The 17,917-nt window shown below is 45.8% G+C and overlaps 1 protein-coding gene across 6 annotated transcripts in view; it reads left to right on the forward strand.

Annotated features, from left to right (window-relative positions):
- LOC109907825 (voltage-dependent L-type calcium channel subunit alpha-1D) overlaps nt 1–17,917 on the forward strand; it is a 103,285-nt gene that overhangs the window by 73,760 nt on the left and 11,608 nt on the right. For 2 of the 6 annotated variants that reach the window (XM_031793994.1, XM_031793996.1), the window contains 17 exons: nt 148–277; nt 895–954; nt 2,333–2,439; nt 2,516–2,603; nt 2,810–2,917; nt 4,507–4,559; nt 4,717–4,863; nt 5,007–5,208; nt 5,275–5,433; nt 13,038–13,148; nt 13,381–13,464; nt 14,207–14,290; nt 16,292–16,420; nt 16,562–16,627; nt 16,722–16,813; nt 16,976–17,135; nt 17,520–17,647. In XM_031793994.1, coding sequence (XP_031649854.1) covers nt 148–277; nt 895–954; nt 2,333–2,439; nt 2,516–2,603; nt 2,810–2,917; nt 4,507–4,559; nt 4,717–4,863; nt 5,007–5,208; nt 5,275–5,433; nt 13,038–13,148; nt 13,381–13,464; nt 14,207–14,290; nt 16,292–16,420; nt 16,562–16,627; nt 16,722–16,813; nt 16,976–17,135; nt 17,520–17,647 — 1,908 coding nt within the window. Of the gene's footprint in view, nt 1–147; nt 278–894; nt 955–1,032; nt 1,093–2,332; nt 2,440–2,515; nt 2,604–2,809; nt 2,918–4,506; nt 4,560–4,716; nt 4,864–5,006; nt 5,209–5,274; nt 5,434–13,037; nt 13,149–13,380; nt 13,465–14,206; nt 14,291–16,291; nt 16,421–16,561; nt 16,628–16,721; nt 16,814–16,975; nt 17,136–17,519; nt 17,648–17,917 lie in introns of all 6 variants that reach the window. The other 4 variants (XM_031793995.1, XM_031793998.1, XM_031793997.1 and 1 more) reach the window with 4 other exon arrangements.

A 17,917-nucleotide genomic window follows, 5' to 3' on the forward strand; every position in this document is an offset into this window, starting at 1 on the left:
TGGTATTGAACTGACCCGGTATATAGTATGGTATTGAACTGACCCGGTATATAGTATGGTATTGAACTGACACACACACACACACACACACACACACACACACACACACACACAAATAATGTGTCATTTCATGGCTTTCTTTCTCAGGGTCCGGGTGGCCTGCCACAAGCTGACCAACCACCACATCTTCACCAACCTCATCCTGGTCTTCATCATGCTGAGCTCTGTGTCTCTGGCTGCTGAGGACCCCATACGCAACTTCTCCGCACGCAACATCGTATGTAGGCTGCAGCAGCAGCCTTTTCTCTGACATTCAAAATAACATTTAAAGCTGCAATATGTAACTTTTTGGGCGACCCGACCAAATGTACATATAAATGTGAGTTATAGATCTGCCATTCTCATTGAAAGCAAGCATAAGAAGAGGTCGATCTGTTCTATGTGCGCTATTTCTATGCTTCCCGTTCTTAAGCTACGCTTTTGCATCGTTTACTTCCGGGTTTTGTACACCAGCTTCAAACAGCTGAAAAAAACAATATTTTTGGTAATTGAAAATATATTTCTTAGCGGTTTAGATGGTAATTAGGCAAACTATTAGAACCAACCAGGAAATGGCGGGGCCAATTCTGCATATTGCACCTTTAATAGCACCAAGATGATGCCTACTTCCATGAAAGTAATTTTACAGTAATTTTACAGTAATTACATTAAGATCATGTTTAATGGTGATATGGAATATCCATGTTAAAAACAAAACTTGAACTAAAAACTCAAACCTGTACTTTTGTTAACAATTTAGGACGGTTGATGCATTCTGAAGTTGTTGATGTCATTTGTTGATGTCATGTGGTGATGCCTTGGCCTCCTGTTAAACTTTCACATTGCCTTTTGCAGATACTTGGTTATTTTGACTATGCTTTCACGGCAATCTTTACTGTTGAGATCCTGTTGAAGGTAAATGCTTTCCCCCTGTGTGTGTGCTGTGCTCTACTGCTTGTGTGGTAACACTCCAACCTTCTCGTTGCTTTCCAGATCCTAGGCTATGCAGATTATGTCTTCACTAGTATGTTTACCTTTGAGATCCTGTTGAAGGTAACCTGGTTTCTATGACAACCATAGCCTTGCTGCACTCCCCTGTCTACTGTACGTCGCCTGCTTGTACTTTGTCTGTCAGCAACCATCACGGCACCTCTTTTTAATCACAAACGGACCTGAAGCTCAATAGATAACATCAGTTGTTATCCGATGAGTTGTTATTATTTTAATTTGGAGCCAAAAGAGGGGGGCAATATATATTTGTGTAAATTTTTTGAGAGTAGCATGATCCACTGCATTCTTATTGGGTCCAGTTTAAACTGCACCCTGTAAAGATGAGGGCTCATGGTAGGTCACCTCTTTGTGAATCTCCACCATAGAGATTCCTACCCTGGTTGCCAGATCTGTTTCTCCTTTAGCCAACAAGTTCTGAGTTTGGCCTGAACTAAAGCATAAACAGATCTGGCATCCGCATCCTATTGGTATGATGTTGCCATCCCATCCCCCGCGAGTACTTCCACAGAATGTGCATGAAACCACGACACACATGAATGACTCTGAAGCAATTTGACTACTCTTTTGAATGTAACCTTACCCCCCCCCCCCACCCCCACCCCCACCCCATCCCCCACCCCCAGTTTGAGCGATCTTTGCAGTTTGAGCGATCTTTGTTATAATCTTTATAGGAAATGAATAGCAATATCTCTGAAATAATGTGTCCAATGTCAGAACAGTTCTCATTTGTCTTTGTTTTAAATGTCGTTGCCTGTGTGCTGTCGTGTGTGTGTGTGTGTGTGTGTGTGTGTGTGTGTGTGTGTGTGTGTGTGTGTGTGTGTAAGAGAGAGAAGATGTGCAGGTGTCGACGATTGTCTGATATGCAATTAAATGTGTACTTTGTTATGTCTGAGTTTCTGTAGAAACCCATTTGTCTGGCATTGATTATCACATTGAGAAGCATGCGTAGGAGTTTCAGTAAGAGTGGAACTAGATCTGTGTGTAGGTGGACGTGTTTCACTATACTTGTGTGGACCAGAAGTCCCCACAAGAGTGTCCCCACAAGGAACAAGGCTATTTCTAGGGGATTTAGGGTTAAAGTTCAAATTAGTGGGAGGGTTAGGATTAGGGTTAATGGGAATCAATTGTTTGTCCCCACAAGGTTTGACAAACAAGACGGTGTGTGTTTGTCTGCCCACGTCTATGTCATCTACAGTTATGGCTAAAAGCTGTTGTGTCTAGTAAGGGACAGCCCAGTGTATAAGTTCAGGATATCTGATGCCAGTATCTCTGTGCTCTCCAGATGACAGCGTTTGGGGCTTTCCTCCATAAAGGAGCCTTCTGCAGGAACTACTTCAACCTGCTGGACCTACTGGTGGTGGGAGTCTCTCTGGTGTCCTTCGGCATTCAGTACGTAACCAATCCATCCCTCCAACAATCAAGCAACCAACCAATGTGGCCATAACTGTCTCTGTTTGGTGTTCAGGTCATCCGCCATCTCTGTGGTGAAGATCCTGCGTGTGCTGAGGGTGCTGCGGCCCCTGAGGGCCATCAACAGAGCCAAGGGCCTCAAGGTGAGACAGGGGTCCAGTTGGCCACAGTGGAACAACTGTTTAACAACGCATCCAGAGAAAAACAGTTCTAACTAGCACACTTCCACAAAGGAACCGGACGCTGAAATCTCCTGCAAATCATCATGCTAAGGGTAGAGGGTTCAATGAGGTTAATTCCTGCCTTAATTCTCTCTCGTCTCCTCTGTTTTTGACCCCTGACCCTGCAGCATGTGGTCCAGTGTGTATTTGTGGCCATCAGGACCATTGGTAATATCATGATCGTCACCACACTGCTACAGTTCATGTTCGCCTGCATAGGAGTGCAGCTCTTCAAGGTACCTACCTCCATTGCAGTATGACGGAATGAGTGTTGTGTGTGTGCAATTCATTATACAGTTGAAGTCGGAAGTTTACATACACCTTAGCCAAATACATTTAAACTCAGTTTTTCACAATTCCTGGCATTTAATCCTGGTAAAAATTCCCTGTCAGTTAGGATCACCACTTTATTTAAAGAATGTGAAATGTCAGAGAGAATGATTTATTTCAGCTTTTATTTATTTCGTCACATTCCCAGTGGGTCAGAAGTTTACATACACTCAATTAGTATTTGGTAGCATTGCCTTGAAATTGTTTAACTTGGGTCAAACGTGTCGGGTAGCCTTCCACAAGCTTCCCACAATAAGTTGGGTGAATTTTGGCCCATTCCTCCTGACAGAGCTGGTGTAACTGAGTCAGGTTTGTAGGCCTCCTTGCTCGCACACGCTTTTTCAGTTCTGCCCACAAATGTTCTATAGGATTGAGGTCAGGGCTTTGTGATGGCCACTCCAATACCTTGACTTTGTTGTCCTTAAGCCTCAACTTTGGAAGTATGCTTGGGGTTATTGTCCATTTGGAAGACCCATTTGCGACCAAGCTTTAAGTTCCTGACTGATGTCTTGAGATGTTGCTTCAATATATCCACATAATTATCCTACCTCATGATGCCATCTATTTTCTGTAGTGCACCAGTCCCTCCTGCAGCAAAGCACCCCCACAACAAGATGCTGCCACCCCTGTGCTCCATGATTGGGATGTGTTCCTCGGCTTGCAAGCCTCCCCTTTTTCCTCCAAACATAACGATGGTCATTATGGCCAAACAGTTCTATTTTTGTTTCATCAGACCAGAGGACATTTGTCCAAAAAGTACGATCTTTGTCCCCATGTGCAGTTGCAGATTGTAGTCTGGCTTTTTTATGGCGGTTTTGGAGCAGTGGTTTCGTCCTTGCTGAGTGGTCTTTCAGGTTATGTTGATATAGGACTTGTTTTACTGTGGATATAGATACTTCACAAGGTCCTTTGCTGTTGTTCTGGGATTTATTTGCACTTTTCACACCAAAGCACACCAAAGTACAGAATGTGGTACCTTCAGGCGTTTTGAAATTGCTCCCAAGGATGAACCTGACCTGTGGAGGTCTACATTTTTATTTTTGACGTCTTGGCTAATTTCTTTTGATTTTCCCATGATGTCAAACAAAGAGGCACTGAGTTTGAAGGTAGGCCTTGAAATACATCCACAGGTACATCTCCAATTGACTCAAATTATGTCAATTAGCCTATCAGAAGCTTCTAAAGCCATGACATCATTTTCAGGAATTTTCCAAGCTGTTTAGTGTATGTCGATTTCTGACCCACTGGAATTATGATACAGTGAATTATAAGTGAACTAATCTGTCCGTAAACAATTGTTGGAAAAAGGACTTGTGTCATGTACAAAGTAGATGTCCTAACCGACTTGCCAAAATTATAGTTTGTTAACAAGAAATTTGTGGAGTGGTTGAAAAACTCTTAGGTTGGAGTCAATAAAACTTGTATGAAAACATCCGACTTCAACTGTATGTGTGTGGTAGAATAGCAGCTGTTGATGTTCTGTTCTCTCGCTCAGGGCAAGTTCTATGGCTGCACAGACGAGGCCAAGTCCAGCCCGGATGAATGCAAGTGAGTTGGATTGCGCTCCATTTTTTCCTCCTTGCGCTATGCTGGATACAATTGTAAACTTACCATTGTGCGTGTGCATATGTCTGTATGCTAATGTGTCACACAGATATGTCAATCTGTGTGTAAAAGTGTAACTTCTTCTTCTCTCCTCGCGTAGAGGCACATACATTCTGTATAAGGATGGCGACACAGTGTTGCCTGCGGTCAGGGAGAGGATCTGGTACAACAGTGACTTCAACTTTGACAACGTCCTCATGGCTATGATGGCTCTGTTCACCGTCTCTACATTTGAAGGCTGGCCTGCGTAAGAGCCTCTCACAGATACGCACACGCACACACACGCAGCGAAAGCGCACGTGAACATACACACTCCTACATATGCGTGTCCAGACGTTCATTTTGACGACGCGTCTCACTGATTAGTGTGCGTTTGTTTCTGTGGCTCAGTCTGCTGTACAAGGCCATCGACTCCAACAGAGAGAATATGGGTCCCATCTACAACTACCGCGTGGAGATCTCCATCTTCTTCATCATCTACATCATCATCATCGCCTTCTTCATGATGAACATCTTTGTCGGTTTCGTCATCGTCACCTTCCAGGAGCAGGGAGAGAAAGAGTACAAGAACTGTGAGCTGGACAAAAACCAGGTAAGAGCCTTTGTGTGTGTGTGTGTGTGTGTTTGATTAACTCTGTGTTCTCTCTACCCTCTCTAGCGTCAGTGTGTAGAGTATGCTCTGAAGGCTCGTCCACTGCGGAGGTACATCCCTAAGAACCCCTACCAGTATAAGTTCTGGTATGTGGTTAACTCCACTGGCTTTGAGTACGTCATGTTCGTTCTCATCATCCTCAACACGCTGTGTTTGGCGATCCAGGTGAGTCCCAACTGCCAGCCTTCTATAGCCCTACATTTTTTATTTTATTTTTATTTATTTCACCTTTATTTAACCAGGTAGGCTAGTTGAGAACAAGTTCTCATTTGCAACTGCGACCTGGCCAAGATAAAGCATAGCAGTGTGAGCATACAACAAAGAGTTACACATGGAGTAAACAATTAACAAGTCAATAACACAGTAGAAAACGAAGGGGGGGTCTATATACAATGTGTGCAAAAGGCATGAGGAGGTAGGCAAATAATTACAATTTTGCAGATTAACACTGGAGTGATAAAAGATCAGATGGTCATGTACAGGTAGAGAGATTGGTGTGCAGAAGAGCAGAAAAGTAAATAAATAAAAACAGTACGGGGATGAGGTAGGTGAAAGGGTGGGCTATTTACCAATAGACTATGTACAGCTGCAGCGATCGGTTAGCTGCTCAGATAGCTGATGTTTGAAGTTGGTGAGGGAGATGAAAGTCTCCAACTTCAGCGATTTTTGCAATTCGTTCCAGTCACAGGCAGCAGAGTACTGGAACGAAAGGCGGCCAAATGAGGTGTTGGCTTTAGGGATGATCAGTGAGATACACCTGCTGGAGCGCGTGCTACGGATGGGTGTTGCCATCGTGACCAGTGAGCTGAGATAAGGCGGAGCTTTACCTAGCATAGACTTGTAGATGACCTGGAGCCAGTGGGTCTGGCGACGAATATGTAGCGAGGGCCAGCCGACTAGAGCATACAAGTCGCAGTGGTGGGTAGTATAAGGTGCTTTAGTGACAAAACGGATGGCACTGTGATAGACTGCATCCAGTTTGCTGAGTAGAGTGTTGGAAGCCATTTTGTAGATGACATCGCCGAAGTCGAGGATCGGTAGGATAGTCAGTTTTACTAGGGTAAGCTTGGCGGCTTGAGTGAAGGAGGCTTTGTTGCGGAATAGAAAGCCGACTCTTGATTTGATTTTCGATTGGAGATGTTTGATATGAGTCTGGAAGGAGAGTTTGCAGTCTAGCCAGACACCTAGGTACTTATAGACGTCCACATATTCTAGGTCGGAACCATCCAGGGTGGTGATGCTAGTCGGGCATGCAGGTGCAGGCAGCGACCGGTTGAAAAGCATGCATTTGGTTTTACTAGCGTTTAAGAGCAGTTGGAGGCCACGGAAGGAGTGTTGTATGGCATTGAAGCTTGTTTGGAGGTTAGATAGCACAGTGTCCAAAGACGGGCCGAAAGTATATAGAATGGTGTCGTCTGCGTAGAGGTGGATCAGGGAATCGCCCGCAGCAAGAGCAACATCATTGATATACACAGAGAAAAGAGTCGGCCCGAGAATTGAACCCTGTGGCACCCCCATAGAGACTGCCAGAGGACCGGACAGCATGCCCTCCGATTTGACACACTGAACTCTGTCTGCAAAGTAATTGGTGAACCAGGCAAGGCAGTCATCCGAAAAACCGAGGCTACTGAGTCTGCCGATAAGAATATGGTGATTGACAGAGTCGAAAGCCTTGGCGAGGTCGATGAAGACGGCTGCACAGTACTGTCTTTTATCGATGGCGGTTATGATGTCGTTTAGTACCTTGAGTGTGGCTGAGGTGCACCCATGACCGGCTCGGAAACCAGATTGCACAGCGGAGAAGGTACGGTGGGATTCGAGATGGTCAGTGACCTGTTTGTTGACTTGGCTTTCGAAGACCTTAGATAGGCAGGGCAGGATGGATATAGGTCTGTAACAGTTTGGGTCCAGGGTGTCTCCCCCTTTGAAGAGGGGGATGACTGCGGCAGCTTTCCAATCCTTGGGGATCTCAGACGAGATGAAAGAGAGGTTGAACAGGCTGGTAATAGGGGTTGCGACAATGGTGGCAGATAGTTTCAGAAATAGAGGGTCCAGATTGTCAAGCCCAGCTGATTTGTACGGGTCCAGGTTTTGCAGCTCTTTCAGAACATCTGCTATCTGGATTTGGGTAAAGGAGAACCTGGAGAGGCTTGGGCGAGGAGCTGCGGGGGGGGCGGAGCTGTTGGCCGAGGTTGAAGTAGCCAGGCGGAAGGCATGGCCAGCCGTTGAGAAATGCTTATTGAAGTTTTCGATAATCATGGATTTATCAGTGGTGACCGTGTTACCTAGCCTCAGTGCAGTGGGCAGCTGGGAGGAGGTGCTCTTGTTCTCCATGGACTTCACAGTGTCCCAGAACTTTTTGGAGTTGGAGCTACAGGATGCAAACTTCTGCCTGAAGAAGCTGGCCTTAGCTTTCCTGACTGACTGCGTGTATTGGTTCCGGACTTCCCTGAACAGTTGCATATCACGGGGACTATTCGATGCTATTGCAGTCCGCCACAGGATGTTTTTGTGCTGGTCGAGGGCAGTCAGGTCTGGGGTGAACCAAGGGCTGTATCTGTTCTTAGTTCTGCATTTTTTGAACGGAGCATGCTTATCTAAAATGGTGAGGAAGTTACTTTTAAAGAATGACCAGGCATCCTCAACTGACGGGATGAGGTCAATGTCCTTCCAGGATACCCGGGCCAGGTCGATTAGAAAGGCCTGCTCACAGAAGTGTTTTAGGGAGCGTTTGACAGTGATGAGGGGTGGTCGTTTGACTGCGGCTCCGTAGCGGATACAGGCAATGAGGCAGTGATCGCTGAGATCCTGGTTGAAGACAGCGGAGGTGTATTTGGAGGGCCAGTTGGTCAGGATGACGTCTATGAGGGTGCCCTTGTTTACAGAGTTAGGGTTGTACCTGGTGGGTTCCTTGATGATTTGTGTGAGATTGAGGGCATCTAGCTTAGATTGTAGGACTGGCGGGGTGTTAAGCATATCCCAGTTTAGGTCACCTAACAGAACAAACTCTGAAGCTAGATGGGGGGCGATCAATTCACAAATGGTGTCCAGGGCACAGCTGGGAGCTGAGGGGGGTCGGTAGCAGGCGGCAACCGTGAGAGACTTATTTCTGGAGAGAGTAATTTTCAAAATTAGTAGTTCGAACTGTTTGGGTATGGACCTGGAAAGTATGACATTACTTTGCAGGCCATCTCTGCAGTAAACTGCAACTCCTCCCCCTTTGGCAGTTCTATCTTGACGGAAGATGTTATAGTTGGGTATGGAAATCTCTGAATTTTTGGTGGCCTTCCTGAGCCAGGATTCAGACACAGCAAGGACATCAGGGTTAGCAGAGTGTGCTAAAGCAGTGAGTAAGACAAACTTAGGGAGGAGGCTTCTGATGTTGACATGCATGAAACCAAGGCTTTTTCGAACACAGAAGTCAACAAATGAGGGTGCCTGGGGACATGCAGGGCCTGGGTTTACCTCCACATCACCCGCGGAACAGAGAAGGAGTAGTATGAGGGTGCGGCTGAAGGCTATCAAAACTGGTCGCCTAGAGCGTTGGGGACAGAGAATAAGAGGAGCAGGTTTCTGGGCATGGTAGAATATATTCAGGGCATAATGCGCAGACAGGGGTATGGTGGGGTGCGGGTACAGCGGAGGTAAGCCGAGGCACTGGGTGATGATGAGAGAGGTTGTATCTCTGGACATGCTGGTAGTAATGGGTGAGGTCACCGCATGTGTGGGAGGTGGGACAAAGGAGTTATCAGGGGTATGAAGAGTGGAACTAGGGGCTCCATTGTGAACTAAAACAATGATAACTAACCTGAACAACAGTATACAAGGCATATTGACATTTGAGAGAGACATACAGCGAGGCATACAGTAATCACAGGTGTTGAATTGGGAAAGCTAGCTAAAACAGTAGGTGAGACAACAGCTAATCAGCTAGCACAACAACAGCAGGTAAAATGGCGTAGACTAGGCAACGGGGCCAACAGATAAAACAAACAAGCAGAATGGAGTACCGTGATTTATGGACAGTCCAGCGTGCATCAGCTATGTAGCCAAGAGATCAGTGTCCAGGGGGCAGCGGTGGATGGGGAAGGGAAGCTGGACTGGCGAGTGTTATCCAGGTTAAAAAACGAACAATGACTAAATAGCTTGTAGCTAGTTAGCTGGTTAGCTTCTGGAGGTTCTTGAGTGTGTTCTAAAAATAAATAAAAAATAATAGCGATTCCGTATCACATTGGGTGAGGCAGGTTTCCGGAAGGTATAAACAAATTAAAAGTCAAAAGAGATAGAAAGTAAATATGGGTCCGGTGGGCGTTTGGGACGCGGCGATTCAGGCGGTTAGCAGGCCTGTGCTAACAAGCTAACAGTTTGTAGGCCCGGGCTAGACAAGGTAGCAGTTAGCGGACCGGAGCTGGACAAGCTAGCAGTTAGCAGGCCGAATTAGCAAGCAGGGAGATAGCGAGGGCTAGAGAGTTAGCCTTTGGGGGACGTCGCGATGGGGTGAGTCTGTTTATTCCTCTTCATGCGGTGACATCGATAGACCGGTCGTGGGCCCGGGTATTGTAGCTCAGGAGTATGCTACGGTGGTAGCGCAGGCCGGGCTAGCTTCAAGCTAAGTGGGTGGAAACGCTAGCCAGGGGTAATCATCCAGGGTTGCAGTTTAGCTAGATAGCTAGTTGTGAAGATCCAGCGTATTTGGAAGCTTAGGTTTAGCAAAATGTTTTTAAAGGGATAGCTATGTAAAAAAACGAAAAATATGTAAAAAAACGAAAAATAAACAAAATATAAACAAAATATACAGGGACACGACACGACAGGACGACTTACTGCTACGCCATCTTGGATATAGAGGCCTCTATGGCCCTCTATGGCCCTCTATAGCCCTCTATGGCCCTCTACAGCCCTCTATAGCTCTAAATATCCCTCTATAGCTCTATATAGCCCTCTAAAGCCCTCTATGGCCCTATATGGCCCTCTATAGCCCTACATTGCCCTCTATGGCCCTCTATATGCCTCGATAGCCCTATATAGCCTGCTATAGATCTAAATAGCCCTCTATAGCTCTAAACAGCCCTATAAAGCCCTCTATAGCTCTAAATAGCCCTCTATATGCCTATATAGCCATCTATAGCTCTAAATATAGCCCTCTATAGCTCTAAATAGCCCTCTGCAGCCCTCTATAGGCCTATATAGCCCTCTGTAGCCCTATATAGCCCCCTATAGTATTCTATAGCCCTCTATAGCTCTAAATAGCCCTCTATATGCCTTCTATAGCCCTCTATATGCCTATATAGCCCCCTATATGCATATATAGCCCCCTATAGACCTCTATATGCCTATATAGCGCTATATAGCTCTAAATAGCCCTCTATAGCTCTAAATAGCCCTCTATAGCTCTAAATAGCCCTCTATAGCTCTAAATAGCCCTATATAGCCCTCTATAGCTCTAAATAGCCCTCTGTAGCCCTCTATATGCCTATATAGCCCTCTATAGCTCTAAATAGCCCTCTATATGCCTTCTATAGCCCTCTATATGCCTATATAGCCCCCTATATGCCTATATAGCCCCCTATAGACCTCTATATGCCTATATAGCCCTCTATAGCTCTAAATAGCCCTCTATAGCTCTAAATAGCCCTATATAGCCCTCTATAGCTCTAAATAGCCCTCTGTAGCCCTCTATAGCTCTAAATAGCCCTCTGTAGCCGTCTATAGCCCCCTATAGCATTCTATAGCCCTCTATATGCCTATTTAGCCCTCTATAGCTCTAAATAGACCACTATAGCTCTAAATAGCCCTCTGTAGCCCTCTATAGGCCTATTTAGCCCTCTATGGCCCTCTATAGCCCCCGTAGCCTTCTATAGCCCTCTCTCTGTTCTCTCTCTGTGTCCCTGTGCCTGGGTCTATTTCTCTGTCCCAATATGTGTATCTGTGTCTGAGTCTATTTCTCTGTCCCTCTGTGTCTCTGTGTCGGGGTCTATTTCTCTGTCCCTCTGTGTCTCTCTGTGTCGGGGTCTATTTCTCTGTCCCTCTGTGTCTCTCTGTGTTCTGTGACACTTTGTCAGACTCGTTAACTCATATATAGATATATATATATATATATATACTGCTCAAAAAAATTAAGGGAACACTTAAACAACACAACACTTCTGTGAAATCAAACTGTCCACTTAGGAAGCAACACTGATTGACAATAAATTTCACATGCTGTTGTGCAAATGGAATAGACAACAGGTGGAAATTATAGGCAATTAGTAAGACACCACCAATAAAGGAGTGGTTCTGCAGGTGGCAACCACAGACCACTTCTCAGTTCCTATGCTTCCTGGCTGTTGTTTTGGTCACTTTTGAATGCTGGCGGTGCTTTCACTCTAGTGGTAACATGAGACGGAGTCTACAACCCACACAAGTGGCTCAGGTAGTGCAGCTCATCCAGGATGGCACATCAATGCGAGCTGTGACAAGAAGGTTTGCTGTGTTTGTCAGCGTAGTGTCCAGAGCATGGAGGCACTACCAGGAGACAGGCCAGTACATCAGGAGACGTGGAGGAGGTCGTAGGAGTGCAACAACCCAGCAGCAGGACCGCTACCTCCGCCTTTGTGCAAGGAGGAGCAGGAGGAGCACTGCCATAGCCCTGCAAAATGACCTCCAGCAGGCCACAAATGTGCATGTGTCTGCTCAAAAGGTCAGAAACAGACTCCATGAGGGTGGTATGAGGGCCTGACTTCCACAGGTGGGGGTTGTGCTTACAGCCCAATACCGTGCAGGACATTTGGCATTTGCCAGAGAACACCAAGATTGGCAAATTCGCCACTGGCGCCCTGTGCTCTTCACAGATGAAAGCAGGTTCACACTGAGCACGTGACAGACGTGACAGAGTCTGGAGATGCCATGGAGAACGTTCTGCTGCCTGCAACATCCTCCAGCATGACCGGTTTGGCGGTGGGTCAGTCATGGTGTGCGGTGGCATTTCTTTGGGGTGACGCACAGCCCTCTATGTGCTCGCCAGAGGTAGCCTGACTGCCATTAGGTACCGAGATGAGATCCTCAGACCCCTTGTGAGACCATATGTTGGTGCGGTTGGCCCTGGGTTCCTCCTAATGCAAGACAATGCTAGACCTCATGTGACTGGAGTGTGTCAGCAGTTCCTGCAAGAGGAAGGCATTGATGCTATGGACTGGCCCGCCCATTCCCCAGACCTGACTCTAATTGAGCACATCTGGGACATCATGTCTCACTCCATCCACCAACGCCACGTTGCACCACAGACTGTCCAGGAGTTGGCGGATGCTTTAGTCCAGGTCTGGGAGGAGATCCCTCAGGAGACCATCCGCCACCTCATCAGGAGCATGCCCAGGAGTTGTAGGGAGGTCATACAGGCACGTGGAGGCCACACACACTACTGAGCCTCATTTTGACTTGTTTTAAGGACATTATATCAAAGTTGGATCAGCCTGTACTGTGGATTTGAGTGTCACTCCAAATCCAGACCTCCATGGGTTGATAAATTTGATTTCCATTGATAATTTTTGTTTGATTTTGTTGTCAGCACATTCAACTATGTAAAGAAAAAAGTATTTAATAAGAATATTTCATTCATTCAGATCTAGGATGTGTTATTTTAGTGTTCCCTTTATTTTTTTGAGCAGTGTGTGTATATATATATGTCTGTACCTCAGTCCCATCTCATCATCCTTCTTTCTGCTCTTCAATGCCCCTTTCTCTCTCATCTTCCGACCCCCCCCCCCCCCCCTCTCTCTCCATTTCCTCAGCACTATGGCCAGTCCCACCTGTTCAACTACGCCATGGACGTCCTCAACATGGTCTTCACTGGCGTCTTCACCGTAGAGATGATCCTCAAACTGATTGCCTTCAGGCCCAGGGTGAGTCAGTCAGACCCAGGGTGCCTCTCAGCTTGCATCATAGACCAGTTAACTCACCCCTCTCACTCCTCTCATCCCCCTGTCTTTCTGTCAAGCATTTCCCCCTGTAGTATTGACCTTAACATCCCCCCTCCCCCGCTCACCCTTTCCCTCTCTACTTCTTACCCTCCACTGACCCTCCTACCCCTCTCCCTACCTCCCCCTGCGGTGCGCTCTGTACCCTGGCCTGTAGGGGTATTTTGGAGACGCCTGGAACGTCTTCGATGCCCTGGTGGTGATCGGCAGCGTAGTCGACATCATTCTCAGTCAGGTAGATGTGAGTATTGTAATAGACCTGCCCTCCTCTCTTCCTTCCTTCCTTCCTTGCCTCCCTCACCTTCCCTCACCTTTTTCTAGACTCACTCCTAAAGCCAGTCTTTCAGGGCTGGTCACCCATAGGTCTTGATCAGGTGTCCCCAACTAGCGTCACGGCCCGCCGTCCGCTCAAGAAAAAAACCGCCCCCGCCGCTGAATTTTAGGAGATGATCCCTGGTCAGGACTGGTGTTGGGTCTAGGTCTATGGTAACCAGTTACTCAGCACTGTGTCGGCACTGTGTCAGTGAGAAACGTGTAACATCTTATAGAGGGTTGTAGAGGGTTCATAACAGATCACAGTCAGAAGAACTTCATTCACTGTTTCATATGTATCAGTTGGGCTACTTAGAGGCATGCGCGACAGAAGCCTGCTGAGGGGAGGGCGGGCTCATAACAATGGCTGGAATGGAGTTTACGGAATGGTATCAAACGCATGTGTTTGATGTGTTTCGATACCATTCTATTAATTCCATTCCAGCCTTTACTATGAGCCCGTCCTCCTAGGTTAAGGTGCCTCTGCTTTGTATTCTCACAGACAAGTGCCACTCAGACGCTTTTTCTACTTGTTGCCCGTATTCTTTCATGACTTAACTCATTTGTATTTTCACATATCTCTATCCTTCTCGTTCTCTCTTTCTGCTTCTGTGTCTCTCTCTCTCTCTCTCTGTCCTCTTCTCTTTGTGTCCGTGGACTGGCGCTTACAGCACTATTTCGCTGATGCATGGAACACGTTTGATGCCTTAATTGTTGTCGGTAGCGTCGTTGACATTGCAATCACTGAGATCAATGTAAGTAGCCATCTTCACGCCACTTGTCCCGCAGCACTATTGGAGGGAATGCCTTGCAACAACGTCAGGGTTGCATTCCAGATCTCAAAATTGTTTCACGTCCCAGAAATGTTCATTGACTATGCTCTTGATAAAGGTGTTGCTCTATCTAGCTGTTTAGTAGCAGTGATAACCATGAATGCAACCCTAGAACAAAATGTGATATGGGATGTCTATAAATGTGCTGACAACAGATTTGTATGATTTTATAATGATAGGACAGTTTTGAAACACAAAAAAGATACAAATAAACTTATATTTGAAAAAAATTACTAAATATTAAGAGTACAGATTATTGTATGGGACAGTATATAACAGTTGAGAAATGTAATTAAATTGAGTAAATGTATTGATTGGTTTCTTTACATTTTGATACGAGGGATGAAAATGTAATGAATTGAAGTTTTTTTAAAATGTAAAAATCTAAAAGTACCGATTTGAAGGTTGTGTCATTTAGATTTGGGGTGTGGTGGGTTCGCCAGAAATTCAAATTCCGCTGAAGAAGTTTGAATACCGCAGCTATGAGGGTTATTGCAATGCCTCCCTCCAATATGTTATCTAGATTAGTGATCCATGCTTGGTGCTGTTCTGTGACTGTGTGTCATCATGAAGTTTGTGTGGCTTTGTCTTTTGTTCTGTTTGGAACACAAATCTCAACACACACACTGCCTTACACACGTACACAAAAAAAACACAGTGTCTTACCTACATGGTAAGTAAGCTAAATGACCCTATATTATTCTATTAGTTATGTTAGTCATCTTATAACATACTCTCATAAATGTGCTTGACCAGTGAGTGACAATCACATTGGATATTTACTTTAAATGATTTAAATATTCAACCGAGTTTGTATTTGTGGGACCCACTCGTTCTCTGGTTCAGGTCACAGTTTTCTTTCTTCACCTGTGTAGAATTGAATGGCCCGTTTTATGTACCGAATGTGCCACCGTGGTCATACTGTGCTTAAGCTCTTGTGATTCTGCTTTGCGTGAGAGGCAAAGATGATGGTGTCCCGTCGATACTGATGCTTACTGTAACATGTCTGTTATGGATGTTTTCTGATTCCCGAGCTGTATTAAAGAAGTTACGATCATATTGTTGCTGGGTTTATTCAATCGACGATGAAGAAATGTAATGACATTGTGAAGCAGTTAAGTCATTATGCCAATGACAATGACTCATGGATGACATCAGTGATGTGAGTGATGAAGGTAGTCAAGTTGTTAGTGGTTAACCCAGACTTTTTGGTCTCAAGGCCCTGCCAGTGGTGAAGGTGATTGTGGAGACAGGGGTAAGAAGCCCCTCCCACTACCCCTCTCTTCCTCATCGTCGTCGTCATCGTCTCAGCACAGAGCTGTTTCTGTTGTCAGTCATGTCGTCACGTTCGTTTGGAATGAAATATGTTCTGAATGATATTCGTTCATGAGGATTTTTGTCTTGCCTGTTTTGTGGCCCGGTACCATGGACAAGATCTGTTTTGTGGCCCGGTACCATGGACAAGATCTGTTTTGTGGCCCGGTACCATGGACAAGATCAGTTCTGATTTGGGATCTTGTTTGTGTTGATGGTCGTCTTTTGTTGTGTCCCTTTGTTCACGTTTAACCTGGGATCGCGTAGATGCTGTGGTTTTGCTTGTGTCTCAAGCAGTCATCCAACGAAGCGTGTGTCTGGGCATTCCCGCCGAGTCTGGAGACACGTCCCTGTATGACTCCTAGGAGTTGGGACACTTGTATGTATGTGTATGTATGTGGCTGTGTATGCATTGCTTTCACACAAGTCGAGGACTGTTGCATGTTCCTCTACCTGAATGCGTACGCACATGCACTGATGTGCACACACACACACACACACAGTCACAAACTGCGTGTTGATCTCTGGCCTGCTCCTAACTGTGTGTTAAAGCAGCACCATCAGTCCTATGGAGGTTCTACCTCCTGTCTCTCTCTCTCTCTGTCTCAGAACACAGAGGACAGCGCTCGCATCTCCATCACATTCTTCCGCTTGTTCCGAGTCATGCGATTGGTCAAGCTGCTCAGCAGAGGGGAGGGCATCCGAACGCTCCTGTGGACCTTCATCAAGTCCTTCCAGGTGAGAGAATAATCCACTCGGGGTTGACAGCGGAGTCATATGGGTCCGACTGTAACCTTACAGGTGAAGGTGCACCCTTCTCTTCCTGAGTCTGAACACACTCCTGAAACGGTCTTTCTCTCTCTTTGCATTCATTCCCAGGCTCTTCCCTATGTTGCCCTCCTGATAGCCATGCTATTCTTCATCTACGCTGTTATCGGCATGCAGGTAACTGGCAAACATTTCTCTTTTGAGTTGGCATTACGATTAGCTTATCTCCGGGACTTGTTTCTTCCTAACACACTGTGTTTGTTTGTTTCAGGTGTTTGGAAAGATCGCCATGGTAGACGGCACACAGATAAACCACAACAACAACTTCCAGACCTTTCCTCAAGCTGTCTTGATGCTCTTCAGGTGTGTGTGTGTGCGTGTGTGACTAGTTTGTGTATTATGCGTCATCATATTGTGGTGTGCTAGGGACAAGTTTGGCGTCCGATCAAACGCACGCGTGTGCGGTTATGGACGGTGAATAGTTGTGATAGTGTTGGGGTTATAACATGACTTGAATGTTCTCAGGTGTGCTACAGGCGAGGTGTGGCAGGAGATAATGCTGGCATGTCTGCCAGGGAAGCTGTGTGACTCCGAGTCAGACTACAACCCCGGAGAGGAGAGAACCTGTGGCAGCGGACTTGCCATCATCTACTTCATCAGCTTCTACATGCTCTGTGCCTTCCTGGTACACACACATACACACAGCATGTAGACACACACACACACACAAAGTCTTGTACAGCTAACCTTGTGGGGACACACAATTCAGTCCCATTCAAAATCCTATTTTCACTAACCTTAACCCTAACCCGTACTCTTACCCTAACCCAAAAACCTAACCTTGACCCTAAACCTAAACCTAGCTCCTAACCCTAAATGTAATTCTAACCATAACACTAATTTTAACCTTAATCCTAAACCCCCTAGAAATAGCATTTGACCTCGTGGGGACTAACAAAATGTCTCCAGTTGGTCATATTTCTGTTCATTTACTATCCTCGTGGGGACTTCTGGTCCCCAGAAGAATCGTTAAACACGCCCACTGAGTGTTTCACTACCTCTGTTTCAGATCATCAACCTGTTCGTGGCTGTCATCATGGATAACTTTGACTATCTGACGCGGGATTGGTCCATTCTGGGTCCTCACCACCTGGATGAGTTTAAAAGGATCTGGTCTGAGTACGACCCTGAGGCTAAGTGAGTCTGCATTAACATCTGGACATACAGGACACACACACACACGGTGGTGAGAAAAGTACTCAATTTTCATACTTGAGTAAAAATAAAAATACCTTCATAGAAAATGACTCAAGTAAAAACTGAAAGTCACCCAGTAAAATATTACTTGGGTGTAAAAGTATCTGGTTTTAAATGTACTTAAGGAGTAAATAAAAAAAGTGCTATCTAGAACCTAAAAGGGTTCTTCAGCTGTCTCCATAGGAGAACGCTTTGAAGAACCCTTGTTGG

This window comes from Oncorhynchus kisutch, linkage group LG17 (assembly GCF_002021735.2).
Source record: "Oncorhynchus kisutch isolate 150728-3 linkage group LG17, Okis_V2, whole genome shotgun sequence".
Taxonomy (NCBI): Eukaryota; Metazoa; Chordata; class Actinopteri; order Salmoniformes; family Salmonidae; genus Oncorhynchus; species Oncorhynchus kisutch.